This window comes from Oncorhynchus gorbuscha, linkage group LG01 (assembly GCF_021184085.1).
Source record: "Oncorhynchus gorbuscha isolate QuinsamMale2020 ecotype Even-year linkage group LG01, OgorEven_v1.0, whole genome shotgun sequence".
NCBI lineage: Eukaryota > Metazoa > Chordata > Actinopteri > Salmoniformes > Salmonidae > Oncorhynchus > Oncorhynchus gorbuscha.
In genome coordinates, this window is record NC_060173.1 from 28,325,704 (window position 1) to 28,346,036 (window position 20,333).

The window sequence follows — 20,333 nt, forward strand, 5'->3', positions numbered from 1 at the left end:
AAGGTTGCCTCAGCAAGCCGCTTCAGTTTACAATAGACACTCCAACGTCAATAACTGCTGTATGTAGAAAGATCCACTTACTGAATAGCTATTCACAGCTCTTATCTAGAGGCGATGTGGTGGAAGCATACATTTACAAAATCCTTTCTTCCCTTTCAACATATGAAACTCTACGCGCTGACACAGACACACACACAATCTCCAATTGACATTATAGCAGTTCCTCCTGCTTCCTCTGAATCACTCTGACAGAGAATCCATTTCCTCCTCAGGCTTCATGTGACGCAGTGATCTTTTTTTCTCTTCCTCTCCACCTTTCCATGTCCCTCTCTCTCTCATTCCCTACATCCTTCCCTTCCCTCCCTCCATCCACTCCTTCCACTCTGCATTTCTTCTCATCACACTTCATCCCCAGCTGAGATTCTCCATGGCAGGATGATTGCAGTACAAAGTGCTGGGGACTGGCACAGGGTTTCCCAGGGACAGGTGGATGAGCAGGGGCCATTTCTAAATTACACATTTTCCAGAGAACAGCTGTCGGATGAATGGTGGAGGACTGATCTACTGACATTAACCAGAAAAGAGAGAGAGATTGGGATGGTGAGTGGAATAGAGTGGAAAGGAGAGGGAAAGAGAGACAGAGAAAGGAAGATCGAGAGAGGAAAAGAGAGATGGTGTCCTGCAGGACAATGGTCAATTAGACCCAGTGGAGCATTCGCTGTGATAAGTCAAATTACCCATCATACCCCTGCTTCCGTTTTCCACAAGGGACAACCATCTGCCCAATGTAAAAAATACTATAGTGCCTCTGAAGTCTGCACAAACACAATAGTGAATGCTGTAGTATTTACTGCAGTATACTGTTGAATTTACTGTTTTTAATCGCACCCTTCATCTACCCTCAACCCCTCCCATTTATCTCTGAATGTCATCCAATTTTGATTGCCATCTTTTTTCAACTGTGCTGTGATGTTTTAGAAAAGTTTAAAAAACCTTTCTATTCTCATAGTTTCTACAGATACATATTTTTGCTTGGAGTGTTATATAATGGATTAAGACACACCCAGGAGGGCTATTTGCAGAGTTAGCTCCAGGTAAATGTTGCAATTCTTCAGTCATTCCTGAACCTGTGACCAAAAACAAGCTACATAAGGGCAGTACCAAAACAAGTGACCTCGTGATCCTGTCTCTTTTGTTGCAAAATCCACAGCGCTGATAGGATTTACTGTAGTGTTTTTGCTGACTTTCGTTTTTACTGTAGTGTTTTGAGTACATTTACTCAAGTGTTTTATTATCTTTGATGTAGAAGTGGGGGGCTTTCTCCTTGAGGAAACCTACTGGAGAAAGAGTAAAAGAGCAAATGTTCCATAGCCTATAGGTAGGACTGGGTTGTGAATGGAGAGTTCAGGGCTTCTCTAGGGAACACAATATGACATATACTTGGCATGTAAGTTTCTCAGTTATGGGTTGCACACATTGGGATATGGGGGAGGGGAATGGGCAGGGTATATGCAAATTGAATAATGTAGTATTTACTATAGTTTTAAAAAATGTAGTGTTTTTGCGGACTTTAGTGTTATTGTGGACATTTCTGTAGTATTTACTACAGTATACTACAAAAATATACACTAAATACTGCACATGATTGGGGGATACTACAGTGTGTAGTATAGTATTCTACAATATACTACAGTTTACTACAACATTTTATAGTAAGTACTGTAATATTCTATAGTAAACTTTAGTTTTTTATGTGGGTGGACTAACTCTTTCTTTTCTTGTTCTCTTGCTAACCCGCACTCATTCTTCCTCACTCATACTTTCTCTCATTCTCTCTCTCCCCCTTTCTCATTCCTTCCCTCTACCACTCACCCTCTCGATCGGTCCATGTCTCAGAGCTGTTTGTGATGTTAAATCCTCCCGGGGAAGCTACCAGTTTTACTTCATTAAGTAGCGGCAGAGTGCACTGCTTACTGGAGAGTTAGGATAAGACGCTGTCCTGGGGGCCCTATCAATATCTGTTAAGGATCCTCTCTCATTACGGCCCCCCTCCTCGCAGGGTTTTGGGGCCCTTGAGAAATGGGCCTCTCTCTCACTGCCTAATGTTATCGAGTAGGGTCAGTCGGCGGCCCTGCCTTTTGGAAATGCAAATGGCGATATCTATTTAACCCACGGATGACTGCCATGAGTGCCTTTCCTCTGCATCTCTGCTCCCTCACACAGGTTAGCATGTTTCATCATGAATCTTGTTCTGGAGGCAGTTCTGCAGAGTGGTCACTAACTGGCACAGCCACGGTCTCACCCCCCCCCCATCGCTGTTTCACCCGTCCCATCAAGACCATCCGAAGTACCGCATTCTGATTATGCCTGGTGCAATAAGGATAGATTTGTCACACCAACCTTCACTTTGGCTGCCCCTCCTGTCCAGCTCAAACATTCAGTGGCCGGCCTTCTAGCAGCTGCCGAACCTGTTGCTGGCAAACGCCCTACACTCATCAACTCCAGACTGGTCTCGTCATCATTACACGCACCTGGTTCCAATCCCCACTCTATCACTGTTTATATAGTCAGTCATTGTATATGTTGCTTGTTTTCCTGAGAGGAATCTCTCCTAGTTTTTCCTGAGTACTTTATTATTTTGCACTTTGGGTTTCGTCACGCTTTTCTATATGGTGCTTTAATAAATCTCAGTAGTTCTAAACCTGCGACTGCATCTTGCCTACTTCTCTCTACACTTGTGACAAGATTGAGGAGGCAAGGCTGGAGCGTGATGGGCGCATTTCCGGATGATGACTTAGAAGCCCTGCGGTTTCTAGGCCAAGAGCAGGGAATTCAAACTCAATCAGGGCACAGCTCACTCCCCTCCTCCCTCTCTGCATCTCTCCCTCCCCCATTCCCTCTCTGTCTGTCTCTATAGACCTCAGCAACAACGCCAGAAAAAGAACAGAGAGAGAAAAGTGTGTCGGAAACATGGTGCTTGATCCTCCTCTCTGGTTCCTCGGGGGGGCACCTAAAGTTTTCCAAAATGAGTGATGGGTTCATTTTAGGGGTGACTGGCTAGGCATTTCCAATTTAACCAGGCAGTGGATATTAGTATGATTTGGAGACGTTTGACACTTTGAGCAAATTTTCCCCCCACAGCACTCTCTCTCTCTCTCAGCTTTGTCTCTCTCACACACACAAGATACACATCCGACCCCATCCATTTAGACCTCGTCTCTCCGTCCATCACCCAGGAGCCCCAGGACTGTCCCAACCCCACACTCTGCAGTGAGCTCCACATTGGGCTTTTCAGCTCAGCCTGCCCCCTATCCATGGGCCACGGTCACAAGCAAGGGGAGGAGGAAATGATTGGTTGTGATCAATAATGCATCGACTACATTAAAGCCCATAAATAAGAAATGGCTGGTAAGAACCCGGAAAGTCCTCTTTAAGATAGCACTTCCCCACGACTCGACTGTTCTAACCAGGGCAGAGCAGACGGAGAGATGGAGAGGTGGTGGAGAAAGAGAGAGAGATGGAGAGGTGGTGGAGAAAGAGAGAGAGATGGAGAGGTGGTGGAGAAAGAGAGAGAGATGGAGAGGTGGTGGAGAAAAAGAGAGAGAGATGGAGAGGTGGTGGAGAAAGAGAGAGAGATGGAGAGGTGGTGGAGAAAGAGAGAGATGGAGAGGTGGTGGAGAAAGAGAGAGATGGAGAGGTGGTGGAGAAAGAGAGAGATGGAGAGGTGGTGGAGAAAGAGAGAGATGGAGTGGTGGTGGAGAAAGAGAGAGATGGAGAGGTGGTGGAGAAAAAGAGAGAGATGGAGTGGAGGTGGTGGGAGAAAGAGAGAGAGATGGAGGAGAGGTGGTGGAGAGAAAGAGAGAGATGGAGAGGTGGTGGAGAAAGAGAGAGAGATGGAGAGGTGGTGGAGAAAGAGAGAGAGATGGAGAGGTGGTGGAGAAAGAGAGAGAGATGGAGAGGTGGTGGAGAAAGAGAGAGAGATGGAGAGGTGGTGGAGAAAGAGAGAGAGATGGAGAGGTGGTGGAGAAAGAGAGAGAGATGGAGAGGTGGATGGAGAGGTGGTGGAAGAGAGAGAGATGGAGAGGTGGTGGAGAAAGGTGGTGGAGAGAGAGATGGAGTGGTGGTGGAGAAAGAGAGAGGAGAGGAGAGAGATGGAGAGAGGTGGTGGAAAAAGAGAGAGAGAGGTGGTGGAGAGATGGAGAGGTGGTGGAGAAAGAGAGAGAGATGGAGAGGTGGTGGAGAAAAAGAGAGAGAGATGGAGAGGTGGTGGAGAAAGAGAGAGATGGAGAGGTGGTGGAGAAAGAGAGAGATGGAGAGGTGGTGGAGAAAGAGAGAGATGGAGTGGTGGTGGAGAAAGAGAGAGATGGAGAGGTGGTGGAGAAAGAGAGAGATGGAGTGGTGGTGGAGAAAGAGAGAGAGATGGAGAGGTGGTGGAGAAAGAGAGAGATGGAGTGGTGGTGGAGAAAGAGAGAGAGATGGAGAGGTGGTGGAGAAAGAGAGAGAGGTGGTGGAAGAGAGAGAGATGGAGAGGTGGTGGAGAAAGAGAGAGAGATGGAGAGGTGGTGGAGAAAGAGAGAGAGATGGAGAGGTGGTGGAGAAAGAGAGAGAGATGGAGAGGTGGTGGAGAAAGAGAGAGAGATGGAGAGGTGGTGGAGATGGAAGAGAGAGAGATGGAGAGGTGGTGGAGAAAGAGGAGAGAAGGTGGTGGAGAAAGAGAGAGAGATGGAGAGGGTGGTGGAGAAAGAGAGAGAGATGGAGAGGTGGTGGAGAAAGAGAGAGAGATGGGAGGTGGTGGAGTGGAGAAAGAGAGAGAGATGGAGAGGTGGTGGAGAAAGAGAGAGAGATGGAGAGGTGGTGGAGAAAGAGAGAGAGATGGAGAGGTGGTGGAGAAAGAGAGAGAGATGGAGAGGTGGTGGAGAAAGAGAGAGAGATGGAGAGGTGGTGGAGAAAGAGAGAGAGATGGAGAGGTGGTGGAGAAAGAGATGGAGAGGTGGAGAGAGAGATGGAGAAAGAGAGAGAGATGGAGAGGTGGTGGAGAAAGAGAGAGATGGAGAGGTGGTGGAGAAAGAGAGAGAGATGGAGAGGTGGTGGAGAAAGAGAGAGATGGAGAGGTGGTGGAGAAAGAGAGAAAGATGGAGAGGTGGTGGAGAAAGAGAGAGAGATGGAGAGGTGGTGGGGAAGTGTGCTTGCATGTGCATGTGTGCATTTCCAGAGAAACAGGGAGAGACAGGTAAAAAGAAAGAGATATTCTAACCTTGTAGGGAATATTTATCTCTTTATTCTGACATTTCTTCCATGTTAACTCTTTCCCTGCTTTCTCTCTTTCTCTCTAGACAAAATGGCCTCTCTCCTGCGGGTCAGATAGAATATACTGTATAAGTTATTACATCCCTGGCGCCTAGGGTTGAGCCAGGACAATTGCAATAGAAATAGTTAATTTATCAACGTAGGGGAGCCATGTAAATATATTTGTAATTATGTCAAACAGCAGGGAGACTTTTTGGTTGACTGGAGATAAAAGATGAAATTGCCTAACACAAAAAAAACCTTTCTGAGTTTCGCCCTTAACTCAGCTTCTCCCCTCTTGTCAGGCATTGGGGAATTGTGTGTGTGTGTGCGTGTGCGTGTGCATATGTGTGTTTGTTTGAGTGTCTACTCTTTGATGAGGTGCCCTTATTGGCTGAGAGGTGGGTTGAGGTGCAGAACCAGAGGTCGTTATATCTGCAGCCAGAAGAGAAGTATGCACACACACATAACAGAACATACACAAACACTGTAGAGGATACACACATGCACACTCACACATACATACACACACTACAGAGCAAAACAAACAAACATACACACACACACACAGGTGGGCTTAGTAGGGCTCAGAGGTAGCTGCATGCCTTCTCTGTGGTGCTCTGCTACCTGAGACAGCACCTCAGTCTAAGACTGGGGAGCAGGGGAGGAAGGACAGAGGAATGGGTGGTACAGGTTGTTAAGAGGAGAGAACAGAAGATAGGCTCTTTGACCAGATCCCAACAAGAGAGGATAGGAGAGAGAGGGGAGAGAGGGATGTTTGGATTCAGACCGAGTAAGCGCCAGCAGAGATGTGGTCTTTGGGAGGGGAAAGGCGGTAAGAAGAGAGAATGGTTGGAAGTACAGAGAAAGATCCGTTAGCAGAGTGGGGAGATAGAACGTTTGAGGGGGAAGAGTAGGAAGTGAGTAGAAGGAAGGGAGGAAAGGATAGAGAGAAAAGGAGGAGGATAAGTGTGCAGACGTGAGGAGGAGTATGACTGTTTCTTGTCTTCTCTCTCTCAGGGAGGACAGGGAGAGGTAAGAGGAGGGATGAGTGCAGGGGGATGAGAGCAGGGGGGGAGAACTATGTATTTTTGCTTTCCCTTCTCTCTCGTTTCTGTCATTCTATCACCCTCTGAACATTGTCCAATTAAGGGATATGATTAGTGCAGCCTGTCCCCATTGAAATGGAATCTATTACACTCTCTCTGATTACTACAGGCTCCACCAGTTTGGCAATCACTTTATCTGCGTCACTCGACAGCCACTAAGTAGAAAGACTTCTATACAAAATGTCAAAATTAAGACTTGATTGGTGACATGTAGTTTGTGCGTCTGTGTGTGTTTGTGTGTGTGTGAGAAAGAGAGAGAGATTTTCTTCTCACGAAGATGTTCTTGCGTGTCTCGTTCCATCAGACTCCCTGAGCCGAGACGAGACCCCAGGGACTACGGAGAGGGCAGGTCCGGATCCTCAATGGGACACGCCCCCTGACAAATCACCTCCCACACCTCTCTCTCCTCCTACCTCTCTCCAGGAGACCAACACTAGAGAGAGTCTCCTTTCCTCTGCATGTCTGCTGATGTTGGAGTGCCCTTGAAGAAGGCTGCTGGTGGTGTAACAAAATGGATCTTATTGCTTTCAGAACTTTTAAAACTACAATAACTATTTTAATTGAGGAGCATGATATCCATGCAATCAATTTCCGTCAGGCTCAGTTTTCACACCCAATCAGATCCTTGGCTGGTGAGCTTGGCTTAGAGAGGACTGTGGGTAGGAAAGCATAGCGGCTGAGTGCCTGCTAAAACCCAACTGAATAGAACATGAAATCCTGAATGTGACACGCTGTGCTTTAATTTAATTTCTTCTGTATATTTTGATTTGACAAGCAGCGTTGAAAATAGAAAAGTTGACTGGTGACAGGACTTAGATCAGAGGAGGAATATAGAATGTACAGGACAAGGTGGGTGTTCCTGTTTTATACTCTAAAGGGAAATGTATTACAGGTGTCTCCAAAATCTTCCTTGATGTATAAACACAACCTAGCACTCACCTCTCATCTCCTCTTCTTCTTCTACAAATTCCCCCCATTCCCTCCTCTTCTGTGTGTGTTTGTCAGATCAATCAGATGAAGCATTGACACATAATTAATTTGTGAGAGCCTCGGAGTACATGCTAGGTGAAAATCAAAGTGTATTTTGCCTGTATGTAATATTCCTCTGTGCAGTGTCAGCATTCTCTAATACCATGCCTCATTACCCGAGACAATCTGCACAGACAGTACAGTCCTGACTCCTGATGACTAACTTCACACAGCACTGTCTTACTCCATCATGTCTTTCCTTATTCACATACAGAGGGTGTGTGTGTTTGTGTTTTGTTTGTGATGTGATCTAGAGACAAGTCTTAATGTGAAAGGAGAAGGTGACCTTTGACCTAATCAATATGACTTGAGTTGTGAACAAGACTCAGCCCTACCCAATGGGATCATGTTATTTTGTAGCAGTCATATAATGATTTCCAGAAAAAGATGCATTGATTGTTTCTGTTCAGCAATAATGGTAAGAGTAAAGAGGGTGAAAAGAAAATAGTCAAGACATTAAAATGTTTTAACTTTTGTTGTTGCCTTAAATTAATGAATAAATGAAATGACAGATAATGGTTTCAGAAGCCTATTGTCTCCCTTAGTAATGTGTTACGCAAGCTGAGTCCTGTGAAGAGGTGTCTTCCAGTCCCATATCAATCAAATGTATTTATAAAGCCCTTTTTAGCTCATGTCACAAAGTACTGTACAGAAACTCAGCCTAAAACCCCAAACAGCAAGCAATGCAGATGTAGAAGCACGGTGGCTAAGAAAAACTGCCTAGAAAGGCAAGAACCTAGGACAAAACCGAGCAAGGTACCAGACTCTGAGGGGTGGCCAGTCCTCTTCTGGCTGTGCTGGGTGGAGATTATAACAGTACATGGCCAAGATGGGCAAACATTCATAGATGACCAGCAAAGTCAAATAATAATAACCACAGTGGTTGTGGTTGTGGACATTAGTTCTTCCGGCGCCGACAGAGATGGCCGCCTCGCTTCGCGTTCCTAGGAAACTATGCAGTTTATTTTTGATTTTTTAAGTGTTATTTCATACATTAGTACCCCAGGTCATCTTAGGTTTCATTACATACAGTCGAGAAGAACTACTGAATATAAGAGCAGCGTCAACTCACCATCAGTACGACCAAGAATATGACTTTCGCGAAGCGGACCCTGTGTTCTGCCTTTCACCCAGGACAACGGAATGGATCCCAGCCGGCGACCCAAAAAAACGACTTCGTAAAAGAGGGAAACGAAGCGGTGTTCTGGTCAGACTCCGGAGACGGGCACATCGTGCACCACTCCCCAGTATACTTCTCGCCAATTTCCAGTCTCTTGAGAACAAGGTTGATGAAATCCGAGCAAGGGTAGCATTCCAGAGGGACAGCAGAGACTGTAACGTTCTTTGCTTCACGGAAACATGGCTCACTGGAGAGACGCTATCGGATTCGTGGCAGCCAGCTGGTTTCTCCACGCATCGCGCCGAAAGAAACAAACATCTTTCTGATAAGAAGAGGGGCGGGGGCGTATGCCTTATGGCTAACGAGACGTGGTGTAGTCGCAAAAACATACAGGAACTCAAGTCCTTCTGTTCACCTGATTTAGAATTCCACACAATCAAATGTCGACCGCATTATCTACCAAGGGAATTCTCTTCGATTATAATCACAGCGGTATATATTCCACCCCAAGCAGACACATCGATGGCTCTGAACAAACTTTATTTGACTCTTTGCAAACTGGAATCCATACATCCTGGGCAGCATTCATTGTAGCTGGGGATTTTAACAAGGCTAATCTGAAAACAAGACTCCCTAAATTGTATCAGCATATCGATTGCGCAACCAGGGCTGGCAAAACCTTGGATCATTGCTATTCTAACTTCCACGACGCATATAAGGCCCTGCCCCGCCCTCCTTTCGGAAAAGCTGACCACGACTCCATTTTATTGATCCCTGCCTACAAACAGAAACTAAAACAAGAAGCTCCCACGCTGAGGTCTGTCCAACGCTGTTCCGACCAATCTGATTCCACACTCCAAGACTGCTTCCATCACGTGGACTGGGATATGTTTCGTATTGCGTCAGACAACAACATTGACTAATACGCTGATTTGGTGTGCGAGTTCATTAGAACGTGCGTTGAAGATGTTGTTCCCATAGCAACGATTAAAACATTCCCAAACTAGAAACCGTGGATTGATGGCAGCATTCGCGTGAAACTGAAAGCGCGAACCACTGCTTTTAATCAGGGCAAGGTGACCGGAAATATGACCGAATACAAACAGTGTAGCTATTACCTCCGCAAGGCAATCAAACAAGCTAAGCGTCAGTATAGAAACAAAGTAGAATCTCAATTCAATGGCTCAGACACAAGAGGTATGTGGCAGGGTCTACAGTCAATCACGGATTACAAAAAGACAACCAGCCCCGTCACGTACCAGGTTGTCTTACTCCCAAGCAGACTAAATAACTTTTTTGCCCGCTTTGAGGACAATACAGTGCCACTGACATGGCCTGCAACCAAAACATGCGGACTCTCCTTCACTGCAGCCGAGGTGAGTAAAACATTCAAACGTGTTAACCCTCGCAAGGCTGCAGGCTCCGACGGCATCCCCAGCCGCGCCCTCAGAGCATGAGCAGACCAGCTGGCTGGTGTGTTTACGGACATATTCAATCAATCCCTATCCCAGTCTGCTGTTCCCACATGCTTCAAGAGGGCCACCATTGTTCCTGTTCCCAAGAAAGCTAAGGTAACTGAGACCCTGGGTCTCGACCCCGCCCTGTGCAACTGGGTACTGTACTTCCACAGACGATGGGCACACTGCCCTAACCCATCCCCAGAGAATGCTGTGTGGGCATTTAACAGGCAACAACACGGGCCGCCCCAGGTGGTGTGGGTAGGCAACAACATCTCCACCCCGCTGATCCTCAACACTGGGGCCCCACAAGGGTGCGTTCTGAGCCCTCTCCTGTACTCCCTGTTCACCCACGACTGCGTGGCCACGCTCGCCTCCAACTCAATCATCAAGTTTGCGGACGACACAACAGTGGTAGGCCTGATTACCAACAACGATGAGACGGCCTACAGGGGGGAGGTGAGGGCCCTCGGAGTGTGGTGTCAGGAAAATAACCTCACACTCAACGTCAACAAAACTAAGGAGATGATTGTGGACTTCAGGAAACAGCAGAGGGAACACCCCCCTATCCACATCGATGGAACAGTAGTGGAGAGGGTAGCAAGTTTTAAGTTCCTCGGCATACACATCACAGACAAACTGAATTGGTCCACCCACACAGACAGCATCGTGAAGAAGGCGCAGCAGCGCCTCTTCAACCTCAGGAGGCTGAAGAAATTCAGCAAACTACCTGCCCTCCAGGACACCTATACCACCCGATGTTACAGGAAGGCCATAAAGATCATCAAGGACAACAACCACCCGAGCCACTGCCTGTTCACCCCGCTATCATCCAGAAGGCGAGGTCAGTACAGGTGCATCAAAGCTGGGACCGAGAGAATGAAAAACAGCTTCTTTCTCAAGTCCATCAGACTGTTAAACAGCCACCACTAACATTGAGTGACTGCTGCCAAAACACTGACTCAAATCCAGCCACTTTAATAATGGGAATTGATGGGAAATGATGTACAATATATCACTAGCCACTCTTGATACTAGCCATCCCGGATCCGGGATCGTGAATACAGCCTCAAGCTCATTACCATAACACAACGTTAACTATTCATGAAAATCGCAAATTAAATGAAATTAATATGCTAGCTCTCAAGCTTAGCCTTTTGTTAACAACACTGTCATCTCAGATTTTCTAAAATATGCTTCTCAACCATAGCAAAACAAACATTTGTGTAACAGTATTGATAGCTAGCGTAGCTAGCATAGCATTTAGCGTTAGCATCAGCAGGCAACATTTTCACAAAAACCAGAAAACATTCACATAAATCATTTACCTTTGAAGAACTTCGGCTGTTTTCAATGAGGAGACTCTCAGTTAGATAGCAAATGTTCAGTTTTTCATGAAAGATTATTTGTTTAGGAGAAATCGCTCCGTTTGGTGCGTCACGTTTGGCTACCAAAAGAAAAAGAAATTTAGTTATCAAAACGCCAAACTTTTTTCCAAATTAACTCCATAATATCGACTGAAACATGGTAAACATTGTTTAGAATCAATCCTCATCGTGTTTTTCACATATCTCTTCGATGATATATCATTTGTGGAAGTGTGCGTTCTCCTCTGAATCTCAATGGAAAATGCCTCCAGTTGAAGATTACGCACCAATTTAGACAAAGGACACAGAGCAGACCCCTGGCAAATGTAGTCTCTTATGGCCAGTCTTCCAATGATATGCCTACAAATACGTCACAATGCTGCAGACACCTTGGACAAACGGCAGAAAGCTTAGGCTCGTTCATGGCACATTCACAGCCATATAAGGAGACAATGGAAAACAGAGCCTCAAAAATTCTGCTCATTTCCTGTTTGAGGTTTCATCTTGGTTTCGCCTGTAGCATGAGTTCTGTGGCACTCACAGATAATATCTTTACAGTTTTGGAAACGTCAGAGTGTTTTCGTTCCAAAGCTGCCAATTATATGCATAGTCGAGCATCTTTTCGTGACAAAATATTGGGCTTAAAACGGGCACGTTTTTTTAACCAATAATGAAATACTGCCACTAGAGTCTCAAGAGGTTATGCTACCTAATATAATGTTTACATACCCTACATTATTCATCTCATATGTATATGTATATACTGTACTCTATATCATCTACTGCATCTTTATGTAATACATGTATCACTAGCCACTTTAACTATGCCACTTTGTTTACATACTCATCTCATATGTATATACTGTACTCGATACCATCTACTGTATCTTGCCTATGCCGCCCTGTACCATCACTCATTCATATATCTTTATGTCCATATTCTTTATCCCCCTACACTTGTGTGTGTATAAGACAGTAGTTTTGGAATTGTTAGTTAGATTACTTGTTGGTTATTACTGCATTGTCGGAACTAGAAGCACAAGCATTTCGCTACACACCCATTAACATCTGCTAACCATGTGTATGTGACAAATAACATTTGATTTGATTTGGAGGCTGCAACAGGTCAGCACCTCAGGAGTAAATGTCAGTTGGCTTTTCATAGGCGAGCATTCGAAGTTAGAGACCGCAAGTGCGGTAGAGAGTCGAAAACAGCAGGTTCAGGACAAGGTAGCACGTCCGGTGAACAGGTCAGGGTTCCATAGCCACAGGCAGAACAGTTGAAATTGTAACAGAAGCATGACCAGGTGGACTGGGGACAGCAAGGAGTAATCAGGCCAGGTAGTCCTGAGGCATGGTCCCAGTGCTCAGGTCCTCCGGGAGGGAGAGGGAGAGAGAGAGAATTAGAGGGAGCATACATAAATTTACCAGGACACTGGATAAGACAGGAGAAATATTCCATATATAACAGACTGACCCTAGCCCCCCGACACAAACTATTGCAGCATATGTGAGGGCCATTCCTTCTCGCCACCTCACAGGCAAACTTTGGGAGGGAGGAAGTAATAGATGAGCTGGGTGAGGAAGGGAGTATTTTTCAGTCTTTCCTTTTTCAAGATTCATGGCACTGTTTCATTCAAATGGGGTTGGGTGAATGGAGGAATGAATGGAAGAAATGGGAGAAGGAGAGGTTCTCTTAAATTCTGTCTTCTAGCTGCTAGCATCTTTTAAATGTAGTGAACAGCCAGGGAGAGATTCCCTTAGACCTCGCCAAGAAGGAACCACTCTCATCCCCTCACAGCCGTAATCAAAAACACTGTCTCATCTTCCGCTCCCCCAACTTTCCTTTTTATGCCTTCACATAATCGGGGCGCAGCACGCACTGCGGATTCACACCTGCTTTCAAGCGGAGATGGAACACTCCATTAAGTGTGGTGCTGCTGTCTCAGCAGACCTCCCAATGTCTTTGCTTTGAGATATCGGTAGCTAGAAACTCATTTAACAATTGGTTATGGTTAGCTGGAGCTGGAGTGTATGCGGTTCTGCATTCTCTCTCCTCACCTGTTTCCCTTTATAGAAATAATGGGCCTTAATGACTCACTGTAGGAGGCATTGATCCCCAGGCCTGGCAAAACCACTGCTGAGTGTCAGTGGACCAAAGCACTCAAACCCTTTTAGTGGGGACTTTTTTCCTCTGCTAAATAGATTTTGGCCAGAGAAAACACATAGAGGGAGAGGGGTTTTCATGCTATCAAAGGAGGGCTGTTGTCAACACGTAATCATTAGCCTGTCATACGTGTTTCCTCGATCGTAGATTCCGACGTGATCAAAGCAATAATAACAGGCCTGAGGAGGAAATGGAGAGGAGAAGATAGTTGATCTGATCTAATTTAGCGAGAGAGACCACAAGGTTCCCACACCCAATTACACCTGTTCTCCCAGGCTGGGCTCACCTAGCTAAACATGCATGCCTGCACACAAACACACACACGGATACACACACCGGCACAGATTCACACACAAACACACACACGGATACACACACCGGCACAGATTCACACACAAACACATACACATCCATTAGACCTCTGTCTTCCCGACAGGCAAAATAGAGAATTTGTGTGTTTGTATTGACAATAATGAATTATTTTGTAAAGATTAAATTAGCTACGTGACGGGGATGCTAGTGGTGGGTGGCTTTAATTACTGTGTTTAATAGGACCCTTTGTCTCTCTGTCATTTAAAAACATCTGTAGGCTGTGGTTTCAGAGTAGCAGAGCAGCTCAGACGCCCACCTTCCCACTTTGACATGCTTTAATGATTCTGCTTATTGGCATCAAGCCTTGAGTAGCAGGAGGAAATGGTAATTATGTTCAATGTTTAGACCACACACTGCACCCTGGTTGTACGGCTGCACTTTTCAATATGCGGCTGCACATTTGTGTTTGCGCGTGCGTGATGTCCTGTCTACGATAGCAGCCATTTATTTGAGGAGACCCACCTCTGCCTAGATTGCATAGTGCCTCACAGGTGAAGAGAATGTATTGCCTGTCTCAGGGTAAATGCACTTTCCGATTCACCTTTCCCCAGCCCCCTTGAGCAGACACACATTCTCGGGAGATAAGGATCAACAGCAGGATTCCACCCTGCATTCCTTTGGCTCTTGAACCCTGCTACTACAGACAATGAAGTCCTTTTCCCTACTGCATCAATTCACCAATTGTTCAGAATGCAACAACCATTTTTAATAAAAGGAGAGGCTGAATATCAAAACAGTAACATTATTCACGTTGTTGAACACTGAGAAGCTTGGATACAATAGTGATTAGTTTGAATTAGGGTTGTCAAACTATTACAATAATTAATTGCGATTAATTTTAGGATTTTGTGTAGTTAATCACAATTAATCCATTTAAAAAGCAGTGCATTGAGTTACAGGCATACTATGCTTGTTACGGTTCTCTTCTTCCTCTTCCTCTGAAGAAGAGGTGTAGCAGGGATCGGACCAAGATGCAGCGTAGTTATCAAATCAAATCAAATTTTATTTGTCACATACACATGGTTAGCAGATGTTAATGCGAGTGTAGCGAAATGCTTGTGCTTCTAGTTCCGACAATGCAGTAATAACCAACAAGTAATCTAACTAACAATTCCAAAACTACTGTCTTATACACAGTGTAAGGGGATAAAGAATATGTACATAAGGATATATGAATGAGTGATGGTACAGAGCAGCATAGGCAAGATACAGTAGATGGTATCGAGTACAGTATATACATATGAGATGAGTATGTAAACAAAGTGGCATAGTTAAAGTGGCTAGTGATACATGTATTACAAAAGGATGCAGTCGATGATATAGAGTACAGTATATACGTATGCATATGAGATGAATAATGTAGGGTAAGTACCATTATATAAGGTAGCATTGTTTAAATGGCGAGTGATATATTTACATCATTTCCCATCAATTCCCATTATTAAAGTGGCTGGAGTTGAGTCAGTGTCAGTGTGTTAGCAGCAGCCACTCAATGTTAGTGGTGGCTGTTTAACAGTCTGATGGCCTTGAGATAGAAGCTGTTTTTCAGTCTCTCGGTCCCAGCTTTGATGCATGTTACGGATACAGTTATCCTGTGTGTGTATCCTGTGTGTGTTTCTTTTCTCTCCTTCTCCCCTCACAGGTGAAAACCATCACTCCCCAATCAGTCAACAATCAATCATCAATCAGAAGACACACCTTCTCCTATTTCCTGACCTATCACAGTTCCTTCCCCATGGTTTAAAAACCCCATTTGATTGTTCTAGAGCACAGCTCAGCTCAATCTCTAGCTCAATCTCTAGCTCAATCTCTCTGTAAATGCCATGTCTGTAGGTCTCTGTGTTTCACTCTCGCTTTGTGTCTTAACCTCTCTTTTGTTTAAGCACCTCATAGCACTTTGTCATCACCTGTGAGTATTGTTTTTGGTTATGGTGTTTGTTTGTTTGCTGGTGGGAAAAGGGGAAACCAAGACAAGTCGCCCATGGGCATACACTACCCGTAGGTGAACTTTGTTAAATACACTAGGTAGAACTGGGCGGACCACCCACTGTATTTTTTGGTTAGTTAGTTAGCTGTTAAAGTAGGCTAGTCTAGCTTAGGGGTGTGTTTTTGTATATTTATTGTTTCTTTCCTTGGGTCCAGCTCAGCCCCTTTTCCTGCTCCCCCCATTACCGTGTGTTTATAAATAAACCTAGAGTTTGACGGTAGATTTCTGTTGTCGTGGTTATTTCATGCACACTTTTACTTTGTCACAATAATAATTTGCATGAGTTTATGTTACGGGTCTCATTACCATCCCCCCTAGACTGTCGGGCCAAAAGGGATTCGTAACAATGCACCTGTACTGACCTCACCGTCTGGATGATAGCGGGGTGAACAGGCAGTGGCTCGGGTGGTTGGTGTCCTTGATGATCTTTATGGCCTTCCTGTAACATCGGGTGGTGTAGGTGTCCTGGAGGGCAGGTAGTTTGCCCCCGGTGATGCGTTGTGCAGACCTCACTACCCTCTGGAGAGCCTTACGGTTGAGGGCGGAGCAGTTGCCGTACCAGGCGGTGATACAGCCCGCCAGGATGCTCTCGTTTGTGCATCTGTAGAAGTTTGTGAGTGCTTTAGGTGACAAACCTAATTTCTTCAGCCTCCTGAGGTTGAAGAGGCGCTGCTGTGCCTTCTTCACGATGCTGTCTGTGTGAGTGGACCAATTCAGTTTGTCTGTGATGTGTATGCCGAGGAACTTAAAACTTGCTACCCTCTCCACTACTGTTCCATCGATGTGGATAGGGGGGTGTTCCCTCTGCTGTTTCCTGAAGTCCACAATCATCTCCTTAGTTTTGTTGACGTTGAGTGTGAGGTTATTTTCCTGACACCACACTCCGATGGCCTTTACCTCCTCCCTGTAGGCCGTCTCGTCGTTGTTGGTAATCAAGCCTACCACTGTTGTGTCGTCCGCAAACTTGATGATTGAGTTGGAGGCGTGCGTGGCCACGCAGTCGTGGGTGAACAGGGAGTACAGGAGAGGGCTCAGAACGCACCCTTAGGGGCCCCCGTGTTGAGGATCAGCGGGGAGGAGATGTTCTTGCCTACCCTCACCACCTGGGGGCGGCCCGTCAGGAAGTCCAGTACCCAGTTGCACAGGGCAGGGTCGAGACCCAGGGTCTCGAGCTTGATGACGAGCTTGGAGGGTACTATGGTGTTGAATGCCGAGCTGTAGTTGATGAACAGCATTCTCACATAGGTATTCCTCTTGTCCAGATGGGTTAGGACAGTGTGCAGTGTGGTTGAGATTGCATCGTCTGTGGACCTATTTGGGCGGTAAGCAAATTGGAGTGGGTCTAGGGTGTCCGGTAGGGTGGAGGTGATATGGTCCTTGGCTAGTCTCTCAAAGCACTTCATGATGACGGAAGTGAGTGCTACGGGGCGGTAGTCGTTTAGCTCAGTTACTTTAGCTTTCTTGGGAACACCTGAAACCCCACCTCTTTAAGGAATACCTAGGATAGGATAAAGTAATCCTTCTCAACACCCCTCCCCCCTTAAAAGATTTAGATGTATTATTGTAAAGTGGCTGTTCCACTGGATGTCATAAGGTGAATGCACCAATTTGTAAGTCGCTCTGGATAAGAGCGTCTGCTATATGACTTAAATGTAATGTAAATGAAGCATGTGGGAACAGCAGACTGGTATAGGGATTGATTGAATATGTCCGTAAACACACTGACCTGCTGGTCTGCGCATGCTCTGAGGGCGCGGCTGGGGATGCCGTCTGGGCCTGCAGCCTTGCGAGGGTTAACACGTTTAAATGTCTTACTCACCTCGGCTGCAGTGAAGGAGAGACCGCATGTTTTCGTTGCAGGCCGTGTCAGTGTCACTGTATTGTCCTCAAAGCGGGCAAAAAAGTTATTTAGTCTGCCTGGGAGCAAGACATCCTGGTCCGTGACTGGGCTGGATTTCTTCCTGTAGTCCGTGATTGACTGTAGACCCTGCCACATACCTCTTGTGTCTGAGCCGTTGAATTGAGATTCTACTTTGTTTCCGTACTGACGCTTAGCTTGTTTGATAGCCTTGCGGAGGGAATAGCTGCACTGTTTGTATTCGGTCATGTTACCAGACACCTTGCCCTGATTAAAAGCAGTGGTTCGCGCTTTCAGTTTCACGTGAATGCTGCCATCAATCCACGGTTTATGGTTAGGGAATGTTTTAATCGTTGCTATGGGAACGACATCTTCAAACCCAAACATTCTTATCTTGTCTGAAAAGCTATATCTTTCTCTCCCCCTTAAACCTCCAAGAGGCACAGACAATTAATTCGTTCTGCTTACATTTTCAGTAACAGCTTAACCAAGAACTCATAATAGTATTAGAATAAATGGTTCTAATCAATAATGTATACATAATTAATCATTTCAAATATAATTTCCTCTATCACTCACGTCCTGACCAACACTAAAACAAGGAAAACACACAAGAACGAGAGAAACACAAAACATTCTGTATCAGAATGTTTATAATATCATTTATCATAACAAACACAAAAGTCACTATAATACAGCCATTAATGTAACTGCACTGTCCGATTTACAGTAGGCTTTACAGCGAAAGCATGCCATGCGATTGTTTGAGGACAGCACCCTACATCAAAATACTTTTTTTATATCCTTAAAAGTCTATCTAGTTGGCGCCATCGATTTGAGTAATCCACTCATTCAACATGCAGACAAATGATTCCAAAAAGCTACCTCTAACCCTTGTTAAAACAAGTCAAAATAAGTAAGTTTCTATTAAATCCTCAGATGCCCTAAAATGTAATTAAACTATAATATTTAATACGGAAAGAAGTATGTTCAATAAGAAAACGATATTAGCAGGTGCGTTCCTCTTCATCGTGTGCGCATACACTGATTTCTAAGTCTGTGTCCCTGTATCAAAACTCATTATTCTTCCTCATTTTTGGGAAGAAACAAGCCTGAAACCTTGAACAAAGACTACTGACATCCAGTGGAAGCCAATTGGAATTGCATCTTGGGAGCTAGATTACATTTTTTACCTATACGTTCCATTGGAAGAGCATGGGCTCTCAAAAAAAGAAAACATTTCCGGTTAGTTTTTCTTTGGATTTTCTCTTACCATATCTATTGTATTATAGTCTCCTACAATATTTGAACATTTCCACAAACGTCAGAGTGTTTTCTTTACAATGGTACCAATTATATGCATATCCTGGCATCAGGGCCGGAGCAACAGGCAGTTTACTTTGGACACGTCGGTCAGGGGGAAATGGAGAAAAATAGACCCTATCCTGAAGAAGTTTTAAAACTTCAGGCATTCTAAATTTGTGTTATCCCAATTTCCAATTAGATCTAGCCTAGGCTACTTATCCATGTTCTTCAACATGACGAACTAGTCACAAGCTACTACAATAAAAAAAAAGTAGCTAAATGGAATGGATGTCCTGTTGTAATTAAAATCATTGCAGAGCAATGTTGCTGCCAATGGAGTGGGGTATGAGACCCTGGAGCAATAAGGAGTAATGAGGAACATCAACTTTAAACTACATTTCCCCATTTATTTACTTATCTCCTATAGCGTTGTTGCCTGTTGACTGACACATCTGTACTGGAATTGATCAGCTAACAAACGAGATGCAACAAAGAGGTGTTGCCCCTGCCCTGTTAAGTCAATAGCATTGCAGACAAGGATAACTAGATTTAGAAAACGTTTTACTTCACAATTCTAAACGAGGGAGTGTAAATGGGATTCATATAGCTAGTCAGCTAGTTAAACATACAAAAAAATGATCTAAAATCAATTGTGCAATGTCTAATCTACATGGCTGGCTAGCTAGCTTCCAAATTAGCCTGTTTGTCCCATTGACTTAGCATAGATTTCTCAACATTTTCAGCATTTTCAACATTTTCAACATAAACTGAACACAGATTTAATGTATTATGATAAAATATTGTAATGAAGCAACATATGAGACCTGAATGGCCAACATTTCACTCCATAGCTGCATAACAGCTGCCATCAAGTGCACACTGTGTTGTGTGTTGCGCTTGGTCAGGGAGGTGACCAAAAAGCCGATTGTCACTCCGACAGAGTTCTAAAGTTGCTCTGTGGAGAACCATCCAGAAAGACAGCCATCCCTACAGGACTCTACCAATCAGGCCTTTATGGTAGAATTGCCAGATGGAAGCCACTCCTCAGTAAAAGGCACATGACAGCCCGCTTGGAGTTTGCCAAAAGGCACCTAAAGATTTTCTGGTCTGATGAAACCAAGACTGAACTCCTTAGCCTGAATGCCAAGTGTTACATCCGGAGGAAACCTGGCACCATCCCTACGGTGAAGCATGGTGGTGGCAGCATCATGCTGTGGGGATGTTTTCTAGCGGCAAGGACTGGGAGACTAGTCAGGATCGAGGCAGGAAAGATGGA

General features: G+C 45.0%; 1 protein-coding gene and 1 non-coding gene across 3 annotated transcripts in view; one reads left to right on the forward strand and one right to left on the reverse strand.

The window, feature by feature from the left end:
- The window catches only part of LOC124035722 (tripartite motif-containing protein 44-like), a 106,296-nt gene extending 98,021 nt beyond the window's left edge, over positions 1-8,275 (forward strand). For both annotated transcript variants that reach the window (XM_046349334.1, XM_046349342.1), the window contains exon 6: positions 6,700-8,275. In XM_046349334.1, coding sequence (XP_046205290.1) covers positions 6,700-6,775 — 76 coding nt within the window. In that variant the 3' untranslated portion in view covers positions 6,776-8,275. The remainder of the gene's footprint in view (positions 1-6,699) is intronic.
- Positions 1,312-1,366, reverse strand: LOC124048748. The gene has a single exon (XR_006841292.1). It is a non-coding gene; the product is annotated as a U7 small nuclear RNA (small nuclear RNA).
- Positions 8,276-20,333: the final 12,058 nt, after the last annotated feature.